At 45.5% G+C, this 12,312-nt stretch overlaps 1 protein-coding gene across 1 annotated transcript in view; it reads right to left on the bottom strand.

Moving 5' to 3' along the window:
- Positions 1 to 12,312, bottom strand: part of igsf11 (immunoglobulin superfamily member 11) — a 102,852-nt gene that overhangs the window by 15,946 nt on the left and 74,594 nt on the right. Inside the window, exon 3 of the mRNA XM_008299922.1 lies at positions 4,390 to 4,553. Coding sequence (XP_008298144.1) covers positions 4,390 to 4,553 — 164 coding nt within the window. The remainder of the gene's footprint in view (positions 1 to 4,389; positions 4,554 to 12,312) is intronic.

Below are 12,312 nucleotides of genomic sequence, written 5' to 3'. Positions count from 1 at the left end.
TGTGGATTCCCTATTTCAACCTATTTGTGAAAAATTCCTCTTGCCAACCAGTTTATGTCTTTCAAGATGACAAACACACGCTTAATGGATTCAGTGTGGTTATGTCAATGCACATTACTGTTAATGGCCACAGAAGCAGCTCTGCAGTGACACAGTCATCGTGTGATTTCTGATTACGTCAACCCTCAAGCCATTACCATCAGTGTATATACACCAAAGAACAAAAGAGGAGCAGGTTTAATGCTACAAGACGCTCTTCATTAAACTTTGAATGCGTTATTTTGAGCACAAGCAGAAGTTAACATAAATTTGGGTTCATGTGCATCCAGGATTCGCTTTAGCTCTGCGTTTGATTCAATAACTCCTGCAGACTCCTGATGCGCTGAAGGCTCCAGCCTGCAGCTAATCGCTGACTTTCTCTGTCTGCTTGTCAGGTAGCGTGGAGCAGATTGTCAAAACTTTTCATTTCATGCTGAAAAAAAAAAATCCTGTAACCAGAAACAGTGAAAACTTTGATAGTGGACCAAAAAAAAAGGGAAAATTATATAAAAGAACGACAAGATGTTAAGAAATTTCATAACTCTGACTTTAGAGCCAGAAGATTACACAGTGATCTGACTCATTATTGCTATAAAAAACTTACATGAATGTATATTCTTATGTGTGTAATTTTCTTTTGAAGTGAAAGCATTAAGCATTAAAGTGCATCATAGGAATGAGTGACGTCTTTTGTTTATCAGAAAACCTATTTACTGCACTAACAGGAGGTTCTGAGTCTGATCGTGCTGGCTGGCTGGAGCCTTTCTGTCTGAGGTTTGCATGCTCTCTCTGCCTGCTTGGATCTTCTCCGATGCTCAGAGACATGGTGGTTTAATGTTCACTCTAAACTGGTGTAGGTGTGTGAGCATGCATGCTCGTCTGTTGTCTGGTGTTGGGCCTGTGATAAACTGGCGACCCGTCCAGGATGTAACCTGCTGCTCGCCCACAGCCAGCTGGGAGAGGCTTCGCCCCTTTGTGACCATCCATCCATCCATCCATCCATCCATTCATCCATCCATCCATCCATCTCTACACTGCTTAATCCTCACTGGGGTCATGTGGGGCTGGAGTCTATCCCAGCTGACTCAGGGTGAAGGCAGGTTCACCTGGACAGGTAACCAGTCTATCACAGGGCTACACTTAGAGACAGACAACCAAGCACACTCACATTCACACCTACGGACAATTTAGAATCACCAATTAACCTCAGCATGTTTCTGGACTGTTGGAGGAAGCCGGAGAACCCGGAGAGAACCCACACTGCACGGGGAGAACATGGAGACTCCACACAGAAAGATCCCGGGTGTCCTCACCAGGACGCGAACCGGCGACCTTCTAGCTGTGAGGTGACGGTGCTAACCACCGAGCCCACCGTGCAGCCCCCCCTCTGTGACCTTCTACAGTTTAAAGCTCTGATGGAGGGAGGGATGGATGGACAACTTACTATGTCTTTCTTTTGCACTAATTACTTCAGAAATCAAGCATGTGAGCAGACACCAGATGCACCAGGCTGTCACACTTCCTCCCCTAATCAACATAATATATGAAGCTCATTATGTTCCATCCCCTGTAATGTGGAGTCGACCGTGGAGGCTTCAGGCTGTAACGCAGCGGCTCAAGTCTTAGACAACAGGGCAACAAGAGCATCCTGGAAACGTGCATGAGGATTAAGGTGTGGGACGACAAACAGCCGTGTTTGCACCGTCAGAGAAGCCGACAATGTCGTGCTGTTACCTTCTAGCGGTGCATTTAGCCCACACCTATATGAACGCGGCAGTCACACCGAGCCGAGACCGGAGTGGTCAGAGTGCTGCGACTAAAGTGCTAACGCAGTGTGTGCAAGACGACGGAGTTCTGTTCAGTAATTCTTAATGGCTTTTAGCATCAACTATAATCATTTTTGACACTCTCTCCCTCGAAAATGACCTTGTGCTTGTTCTGTCACCCCGCGCAGCACTTTATTCCATCGCACATTTTTTTTAGACAGCTCACCAATTTCCGACACACAGGAAGTGTAATTTGCACAGTGTTTGCTTCCTCTCGTGTGTGTGAGTGCAAAGATTGTGTGCTGCTGCATATGTATGAGCGTACATTTTCCAGGGATGTTTGTGACAAGGTACGCTTAAACGCCTGTGTGGTTGCACCCAGCGTTCCCAGGTACGTATGGACTCCGTGCGTGTCACGCCGTGTGGTGTGAAGGTACAGAACGGGAACACAGGAAATGTGATGCAGCCTTCTACATTTTTCAGCTCCCATCATCACTTGTCTGTCATCGAAAATCATTCATCCGTGGGTAAGTCCCTATATGTGCTGGCGCTCGCTGTTGTTTTTAGTCCCTCAGTGAGTGTGTGTGTGTATTAGGCTTTTCCCACAGGTGTGTGCATGGGAGAATTACTCTTCTATGTGCACATTTCTGGAGGTGTGCATATATATATATATATATATAGGTCTGCATTCACACTTCTATTGAATGCTGCATGTGTGAAGTCAGTAAATATACTGTGTATATGGCTGCATGCATGTGAGTCTGCAGTGCGTTTGGACCAGCAGTCTGTCCGATGCCAGTTTGTGTGTGTGTGTGTGTGTGTGTGAGTGTGTGTGAGTGTGTAGCGAGAACAGCTGCGAAATAGAGCCTGTCGTGGGCGTGAGTTAATTAGTGCAGAAGATGATTGTATTATTTGGACGGCCGACCAGCGCCGGGGTTCAAAGTGAAGGGAGGCAGGTGAGCTTGTACGGCCTGCAGCTGCATGTTAAACAACTCAAATGGAATCACAGAAGTCCCGCAAGGGGGGAGGAAGTGTGAGACAGAGAGAGGGAGGGAGGGAGGGAGGAAAGGTGAGAGGATGAAAGAAAACGAGAGTAAAAGGCCATCAAGAAAGAGGCCAGTGAGACCAAATTAACAACAAAAGGACACAGTCTAAATCACACAGTGTGTTCATGAGCCGCTGATCTGTCCAAACACACCCACAACAGTAGAAGGACTTTAAGGTGAAGCTGAAACTAGGAAAGTGCCACATCATGTTGCCATCCTGCAGGCTGCACAGTGAGACTATACACACCTTTAAGCTCACTACATCTAAAGCACTCTATACTAATACTATACTATACTAATATTCTACAGGCGCGATCAGATGCACCGAAAAGAGAAGTTTTGTGTCGGCTCAGATTTTGCAGTGTGTATATTTTTGCAGAAATGGTCAGTGCACATGTGACGCATGCTACATGGGTCATGGGATGTACTATCACCATCGTCTTGGACCAGTGCAGCTTGAGCTTCCCGTAACGCTGTGTGATAGCGTCGCGCTAATTTGTCAAGCTGAAACATTTACAACTCAAGCAAATATGTAAGCATCTAAATTTGGGCCACTTGGTGTTTGTGTCCACGAACGTCTGTTTCTATCCAACCCGTTCTCATTCCCAGAATATCAAAAACGGCCTCTTTGTCGACGGCTGGCATCTCAGAGATACACAAAAGGTGCACTTTGGCACCACCTGCATCTGTCCTGGATGCTGATAGATGTATAGTTTGTCCAGTTTAAATGAGGACACTTGATGCGTGGTGGAGCTGTAAGTCACAGGACTTTCACCCAGAAGACTGATGTTGTGTCCTGTGTTGGCTCATTATTGCTTCACTTAATTTAGTTTATTTTATGACTTCAGTTTTGCTGTTTGTTCAAGTTAAAGCATCAAAACTGCTTGGTTAGGTTTAAGAAAAAAAATTTGGGTTAAAACGCACCCTTTTATAATCTTAACCACGCATTGCAGAGTAAACTTCTCTGTTCCTGAAGCAGGCGACAGTGATGACACCAATTGAGCACTTTTCTGGGTCCATCGGTCTACCCAGTGTGTGACACCAGCGGTCCTGACAAAGCAGCCATGTATGACGAGCTGGGAGTGAGACCAGGCTCTTGTATCACTCTACTGACTTTCTATGCATTTGTCCAACCTCTGAAGTTCTCTTTGCGCTGTATCTGAGCACCCCTTGAACCAGATGAAGTCGTGTGTACCTGTTTTGACTGTAAGGTTGGCAGCGCAGCAGAACGGCCATCCACACGGTGCATTTACAGTAATATCGCATTGGAAAATGAGTTATGTGCATTTCATCAGTGTACATTTTCTGACAACTTTGAAGAGTGCACAGCAGCACTGACTGTGTATGAGCTTGCTATTCAAAACGTCTGCAGTATATAATCACAACCTCCACTACAGCGCTGTCAGTAAGTGAGTTTAATCTAACTGCAGAAGTTTGTCTTCTGGGGCCAAACATCAAAATGATGTTTTGCAGCAGTCCATTAATTCTGGTTTTGGCATTTGTTTGGCTTCCAGTAAGTGGATGTAAATGACTCATACCTGCTCTGGCTGGTTGGCGTTGGACAGCGGTATCACCATCCAGATGATGTTGAGGTTGTTGAGGGCAGCGCTGGTGGTGAAGGAGCAGGGCAGGACGGCGGCTTGGCCTCGCGCCACCTGGATGCTGCTCTGGGACACCGTGACATCCAGCGCCCGCACACACACTGGAGGTGGAAAGAGCAGCGATCAGGGTTCATCACAGAACAGCACACGTAGCACTCAGGTATAAACTAATAAAACAGCGAGCAGGGAGAGCAGAGCACACATCTAAACATTCCCGGGAAAACCTGACAGATGCATTTTGAGCGATGTCTCCAATAAATCTTTGCACTCTGTACGATAGCGACAACTTCAAAGTCCTCCCGCCGGCTGTGTATGATCACCTGTATATTAGAAAACTTGCCTTTAGTGAGTGAGAAATAAAAATGGACACACACAAGATGATTCAGTACCAGTCATACAGATCAAAACCTCTGCCATGTGCACCAACATGTGCAATATTTTAAAAAGAAAAATGTCAAATCTCTCGGCGCATCTTTTACAGCAAAACAAACACGATTCCTGAAGAGCCGAGGCCCTCTTCAGCAACTAAGCACACATCCAGACCCCACAGCGACGGATCACATGAAATATGTAAGAGTGAACCGGAGAAACGCGATTGTCCGTCTCTTGAGATGTTCATTTTATGTATTTGCTAGAACAACTGGTTTCTGTCATGGGAACACAAGTCTGTATCAGTGCAAATGAACCGGACACGTGGGGATCGTAATGGTCACACTGGCAGGCTGCAGCTCACTAAACCAACCAGCTTGTTTTCTTGTGCACCGGGAGAGGTTCGTCCTCTTGGGCTGAGGAACTAAGGAGTTGCCTTCCTCATCTGGACTCGGCTGTCAGCCACAACAGACCCACAGAGACAGATATGGACATGCTGCATCCTATTTCTAGACCAGCTAAAGACATTAGGGTCGAAATCAAGTTAGATCTCCCCCGCAAGCATGCATCCATGTCCAAAAACCCCAATGGGAAGTAATCTTATCGAAACATGATGAGGAGGATGATGCACTGATGTGATTAGGGATAATTGATCATGTCCTGTGAATCGTTCATATTAGTGATGATGTAAAATGATGATCCTGCTGTAAGTCAATAGTAGAAACCACCTGAGTGTTCTGAGATGTAGTCAAGCAATGACCACATCGTACAACACCATATATCCTACATAGTCTGTATTACTTCTAGGTGGTGGAATATGAGGCTTTTTCTGCAGTCTGCTATGAATTTCAGGCTTTAAGATTCATTTCTGCCAAACCTGGGTTTGAACATCGCCGTCATGTTCTCGCCGACAGACTGCCTGTTGCTCCCTGCATGTCTGACCGGAGCCTGCTGGACTTCCTACGCTTTCCTTCTGCTGGCAGACACCACAGGCCCTGCAGGCTCACTGCTGGGCCAGGGGAGATAGGCAGCACTCAGCTACGCTTTATAACACATGTATCCATGAAAAGACTCCCAGTAAATTATGCAAGCAATTTCACTCAGAGGCATTATATTCCACTGGAATGTCAATATGCATCATTTACAGTAGTGTGATCCACTGTGCAGCTCCGTCTCCTCAGCATGTACGTCACAATGCAGCTAATGAGCTTCCATTACCTCTTCTGACATCTACAATCTGAGGGCCGCCATTATAAATGCAATAAATTACAAACGCTTAGGTCACCGCTCTAATCTGATCTTCCTCTGTCCTCCGTGTACACAGTGTTCACTTCCTGCACAGAATCAATCTACGTTCTTATTGAGGATTAACGGCGGCGAGGAAGAATTTTATACAACGGGTTACGACCTGAACAGAGCTGATTGTGTTGGCGACCGGAGATCAATGCAAGTGGATGGTCTCAGTGGTCACATAGGTATTAAATAGGGTAGGGAAGGAAGGAAGGAAGGAAGGAAAGAAAGAAAGAAAGAAAGAAAGAAAGAAAGAAAGAAAGAAAGAAAGAAAGCTCCTAGAGGAATGGAGATAGAAGGAGCATCTTATCATCTCTAAGCCTCCTCCAAGGCAGCAGTCTCTCAAGCCCACAACAGCTGGAGGGCTCATTTCAAAACACTGGATTAGGGAACCTCTGTGCTCAGAGCCTGTAAGCTCCCACGACCAAAGAACAACACACACAGAACCACAACAACAAGCACACGCACACAAATGCCAGCGAACATATGCGCGCACACATTACGTCCACTGTGCCCTCTCAGCTCACACACACACACACAACATGACCACCCACCAGCACACACACACACACACACACCGCTCGGCAGCATCTATATGTACGGTGGCCCTTTAGGGACACTTCTAACAGAAAGAGATGGGAACTGCGGCATTGCTTGGCATTGCCTCATTATTGCACACAGTTCTGCCAAAGCTTTGTGCCAGCTCCTCAGCTCCACTCATGAAGCATGTCTGCTAGACAGCCGCTCTTCCAGAATACATCCTGTACAGGGCTTGATATGTGATCGATGAATGGGAGCCTCTCATTGTCAAATCTGGCCACCCACATGAAAAATGCACACAGTACAGTAGCTTATACAAGATGATGCAGCGACTTGACAACTAAGGAGAGCCACTGTGGCCGTGCAGGGCTGAATTACATCTTCTAATCACCTGGAGACAACGAGACTGATGTGAGGAAACACTCTCAGAGACAGGCCGGCTTGGTTTTGATCCAGCAGCGGTAACCCTGCTCCGCTCTACGCTTCCCTGCTATTTATGCCCAGGGCTGAGTGAATCAAAAGTTCTGCAGCCTTCTCCATATCTGCAGGCTGATGTGCAGAGGTGTGATGTGGACGAGCTGTCCATGGGTTTACTGTCCGGGCCTTTCCATTATTCTGTCAACAAACACCGCGCTTCCTCCTCCTCCGTTCACTTCCAGCCCCGAGCTGGCTCGAGGCTTCGCTCAGCTGGACCCAGACCAGCCGAGAAACAGCAGAAGCTAATCTCTGAAGTTGACCATCTTCCACCCACAGTCATGGATACCTGTGATAGAGCACCGCTGTGTTAGCGGTCGTTTGTTTGTTCTCACCTCCACTGCTTCATGTGATGCAGCACAATTAAGTTCACATGTAGTGATAAATCATTTTATCTTCTCTGTCCTGTCTTTCTATTATTACCACCCAGTTAGTTCTGTCTCTTAAAAAGGATATTTTTGTACAACTAAACTGCATTTTCAGTTGCGCTCTGAGGAAAACTTGTTTTTTCTCAGATTACTGTCAAATCAAATGATCTTTGCTGTTTCTGTCATTACTTTACCTTTTCAGCAAACCTCTCATCTGCCAGGTAACCCAGAACACAGAGAAGCTTCCAACATGCTGGTTTTTAAACCGTAGTATTTATAACCAAGCAGGTTTAGTGGCGAAAACCAACTAAACAATCCAGGACAACAGCCCAGCTGCAGACTCTGAACACTGCGTTACGTCCCAACTCTTTCACCCTGGAAGCCTTTTCCCTTCCTGCTCCACTACAGTCTTAGTTTTTTGGGGAGAATTTTTTTTTTCAAAGCATGGAAGGAAATGCAGGTGAATTAGGAGCATGTTTAAGCATACACAGATTTGTATCACAGAGTGAACAATAATCAGGTCATGAGGCTTCAGTGGAGTCATGATTGATGTTACATCTTTTACATCCTCTTTTAAAAATATCTGAACATTTAGATAACTCAGAAGTATGTTGACTGCAGCAGTTCCCTAAATACAGCAAAAGCAACAATTCACTGTGGACTCGCAAAATCAAGACATTTGGCAAATCTGTGAGCTGCACTTATTCACATATGGAAGCATCCTGCTGGTCCAGGGATCAATAATTAAGTGACTGCATTTCTCTGACTGGATAATCAACCATCGAGTAGTTAAAATGCTCAGGTACATCTGTTTTTTTGTTTGTTTTTTTGTTGTTATGAATAAAATAAAATAACAAATGTATATAAGAACTGAATGCAAAGACAAAACAGGAGCGCTACCTGAATAACTTATCGTACATTTGTATTTCAGTTCTTTTTCCAGAGTGGCTGTATGGACTACTATCATAGACGAAAGCATTTGAAAGATGTTCCCGTTGTTTTTATCAAAAAGGGCAAAGCACAGAGAGTAGATAAGGTTGAGAGGAAGTGTGCAGAAAGGTGTGGGGTGGGCGAGGAGTTAGAGCAGCGATAGACAAGGAGGAGGATAAAAAAAAACACACACGATGCACCACGGACGTCAAACAGGGAGGTACTGATAGAGAGCGTAAGTCAGAAGAAAGAAAGCAAAACGGGAGGCGAAAAATACGCGAGGACAAGAGAGAGCACAGAGGATGCTGCTGTTTCCAGAGAGGCCTAATTGATAAAGTCACCCGAGGCAATGCCGGCAGTGAGGAGGAGAACCGACAGCGCGGCTCTGTTGAAACAGCTCTCTGCTCATTCAGGATCCCAGTGTCAAAACTGCTGCTGATTAATGCATGAGAGGAGCACACACCTCAGAGAGCAGGCCGTGTGTGTGTGTGTGTGTGTGTGTGTGTGTGCGTGTGTGTGTGTGTGCGCGCGTGTGTGTGTGTGCGTGCACGCCTACTCATCCAGTCAAGCTAAGGTGGAGCCATGATGGGATGAAGAACAAATGCAGAGCGAATACAACGCTTCCCCTCCCTCACACACACACACACACAGACAATTCCTGCCTGGCGAGTCATTTGCATCCTGTGTTTTTATTCATGTGGCTCTTTTATTCATGGGCTTTACTTTTATTTCAGTTTCAAACAGATGCCCTGATGCTGTGATGTGCTGAGCCTCTGGCACAGCTTCACCGGGACACACACACCTACACATGCACACACCTGTTTAAGCGACATGATTGATGATGGTGCGAAGAAGTGACTAAAGAAAGACCACAGGGCGTGCATTAATACATAAAGTGAAATACATCCTCTTCTTCCTGACACTACACCGAGACCTTATCTCTTTTTTAAAGCAGCAGCGAATGTTTGAAATCCTCAACTTTGGACCTCAGACTTTCCCCCGATCACCACAACTCTGTGATTTTAGAGTCAACAAACGACTAATATTCACAGTTTTGAACAACAGAGACACATTTAAAAGCATAAAAGCCTCGTTCAGCTGCACTTTCACCAAACACAGGAGCGTAAAAAAATGAGCAGAGCGACATCGAGCATAAAATCTCCTGCTTCGGGCGTGACAGTCGGCAGCTCTGATCACGTTTCACATTTAATCTGCGCCGTTTTAAATTTTCTTTTTGGACTCGAGCACCAACTCTGATTGCTTTAGTTCTTTCACCTCCACACTAGAAGTTAATCCACTGAAAGGACAAAGAAAAAAAAAAAATCTCAAAAGCGTCAAATTAAACACAGTGGTGAACACATCTCCACGTGGCTTCCTGTGCCCCGACACCTGTGCCTGCACACAAACGCCGCTCTGTGTCTCGTCCTTGCGGGAGACCCAGGGGCTTCAGGATGAGCTGTGTTTGTGTCGAAGCGGACCCTGTGTTGTTGCCACTGCCCGCGAGGCACCAGGGCGAACCAACAAGCGAGCAAAGACATTCGTGTGAAACTCAGGTGGTGTAATTGTGTACCCAGCTGCTCGATGGCAACTCATCAAGCATTGTGCTCAGAGCGCTGCTGAGATACAAACGAAAGGAGGAGGAGGCTATTTAATTACTGTACACTGCACTGACAACACTTTCTTTGCTTTAATGGCCTTTGAAATGGCATCGGGCCTTTCATTTGGAAAAAATTATTCAAATGGAGGAATTTAATAGAATTAATATTTTCAGAAGTTCTTTTTTTTCATTTTCGTGCTGCGAGTTATTCAAGAAGATCAACATTATTCCCACATCATTCTAATGAGAATGAACCCACAGCCTGGTGATGGTTCACTCAGAGCAGAAGCTGGAAAAACCCACCAGTGTGACGTAGCTCGTTGTTTTAGCCACAAAATGCATATTAAAGTTGACAGGCAGCTATGGCACCAGTGGGACAACATGTCGTTTTTACTAGTGATGCATGATATTAAAATTTCTGGCTGAAAACGATACCCGATATTTAGATTTCTGATATCATGATAATCGATATTTAATATTTGTTCACACTGAAAAATGAGTATAAGTGAGCACTGTGAAAACGTGGATACTATTCAACAGAATCCCAAACTAGACCACATAGTCTTCTTTATTACGTAACAAAAGTAAAACATATTTAAACATATTTAACGTTAAGGTCCAGGAACATTTAGGTAAAAACATCTGTGAAATAGCAGCAACATCAGATGTAGAGACGAACGCAGTGATTTCAGACAATCATCGGTTTTTCACATCGGCTAAATTTGTTCATAGACCGATACTGATGTGGTAGCCGATATATTGTGCATCCCCAGTTTCTACACTTGAGATTTGGGACAGATGCGTTGGTGTCCCCTCCTGAGCCGGTGGGTTTCGTTGCTTTGCCAGAGTCAGACGGCTGTTTTCGTCCTTCCAGTCGCTATGCAAAGATCATTTGTCGCAGAACAACAAACCTATTACTTGCTTTCTGCAGCTAAGCCTGAAAGATGACGCTACAGCTCACAGCAAACAAACTGAACCTTTCGGACGGCCTTGTTTATAAGCAGCGTCCACAGGGACCACATTACTAAAGGTCCTCATTCATATTTTACACACAAGCAAATGTTGGTCCTGACTGTTGTGTGCAGAGCACACAAAGCTCTGCTTACATCAGAACAGCCTCCACTGAAGCTCAGCAGCTCAATGCTCGTCTTGCGTGCACTGTCCTACTTAATGTATTCTGCTTATTTTATTATAATCACATGATCAGAACCACAAATGCAAAGATGCACTGCATACACAGCGCATGGCAGACTGCACTCCTGCAGGTTGAAATCTGGGAAAAAAACAGTTTCTTCTTATTTGTGAAACTTCACACTCATTGGTGGAGGGATTTGGGGGGTCAGAGGGAACTCAGATGATGATGTCAGCTTAATGTCTGGCAGGAGTCTTGCTCACATGACACTGCCCATTTAATCTCTACTCTCCTTTTCTTTCTTCTCTGTTCCTTTCCTCCACTTTTCTCTGCTCGGCCTGTCCGACCAACGCTCGCCCAATGAAAGAGCCTTCAAAATCTCTTGCTCATCCTCCCCCTCATCCCCTGCCCCGCCCATCCCAGCTGACCTATTAGCCACAACAGCCGACTCCCAAACAGGGCCTTCTGACTAGCCTACATAGCTTAATACTCTTTTCTAAACTGTACGGAGTTGGACCAGCACAGCTTACGGTGCTCCTAATGCACCACACAGCATGTAGCGCTGCTCACAGTGTGTCCTTGTGCCCGTTGGTGGTGTTTGAGACTCATGATGATACGAGTGTGTCTGACTTGAATCCTGTGCAGGTTTGTGGTGATACAGTATGTTGTAAACAGACATGTATCACATGGAGTCATGAGTCTGAATCCTTGGGTTGTTGTGAGTTACTCCAACCTGCACAATTCACCAGAACCAGAAGTGTCATTTAAACACATGTCATAAGAAAAACAATCTGTATGTATGTTTAGTGCATTCATATATTGTAATGGAACTGGAAGCATCACAAACACTTACTCCCAAAGCAGCAGAAAGGATTATTTTTGAAAGCAGCAGCAAGTAAAACTGAATGTGTTTTATGAGTAATGAGCCCAGAAGTAATGGAGAATGCAGATGGACTGGGGGAAAGTTGTTGCAAACAAGCTGACGGGTGATCAACCAAACTACTGTGCTCGGCTGTGTGCACCGAGTGAGCAGAAGGTTAAAGTAGGCCACTGCCCTCGTGCACAGATAAGCCTGGGCACTGGAAGACTACTGCTAAAGCAGCAAACAGATGGCTCTGCACATGCAGTCCTGGACACAGCTACACACAAACACACACACA

The sequence above is a fragment of the Stegastes partitus genome, unplaced genomic scaffold, assembly GCF_000690725.1.
Source record: "Stegastes partitus isolate 25-593 unplaced genomic scaffold, Stegastes_partitus-1.0.2 Scaffold32, whole genome shotgun sequence".
In the NCBI taxonomy this organism is placed as follows: domain Eukaryota; kingdom Metazoa; phylum Chordata; class Actinopteri; family Pomacentridae; genus Stegastes; species Stegastes partitus.
This window is presented reverse-complemented; position numbering and strand designations above follow the sequence as displayed.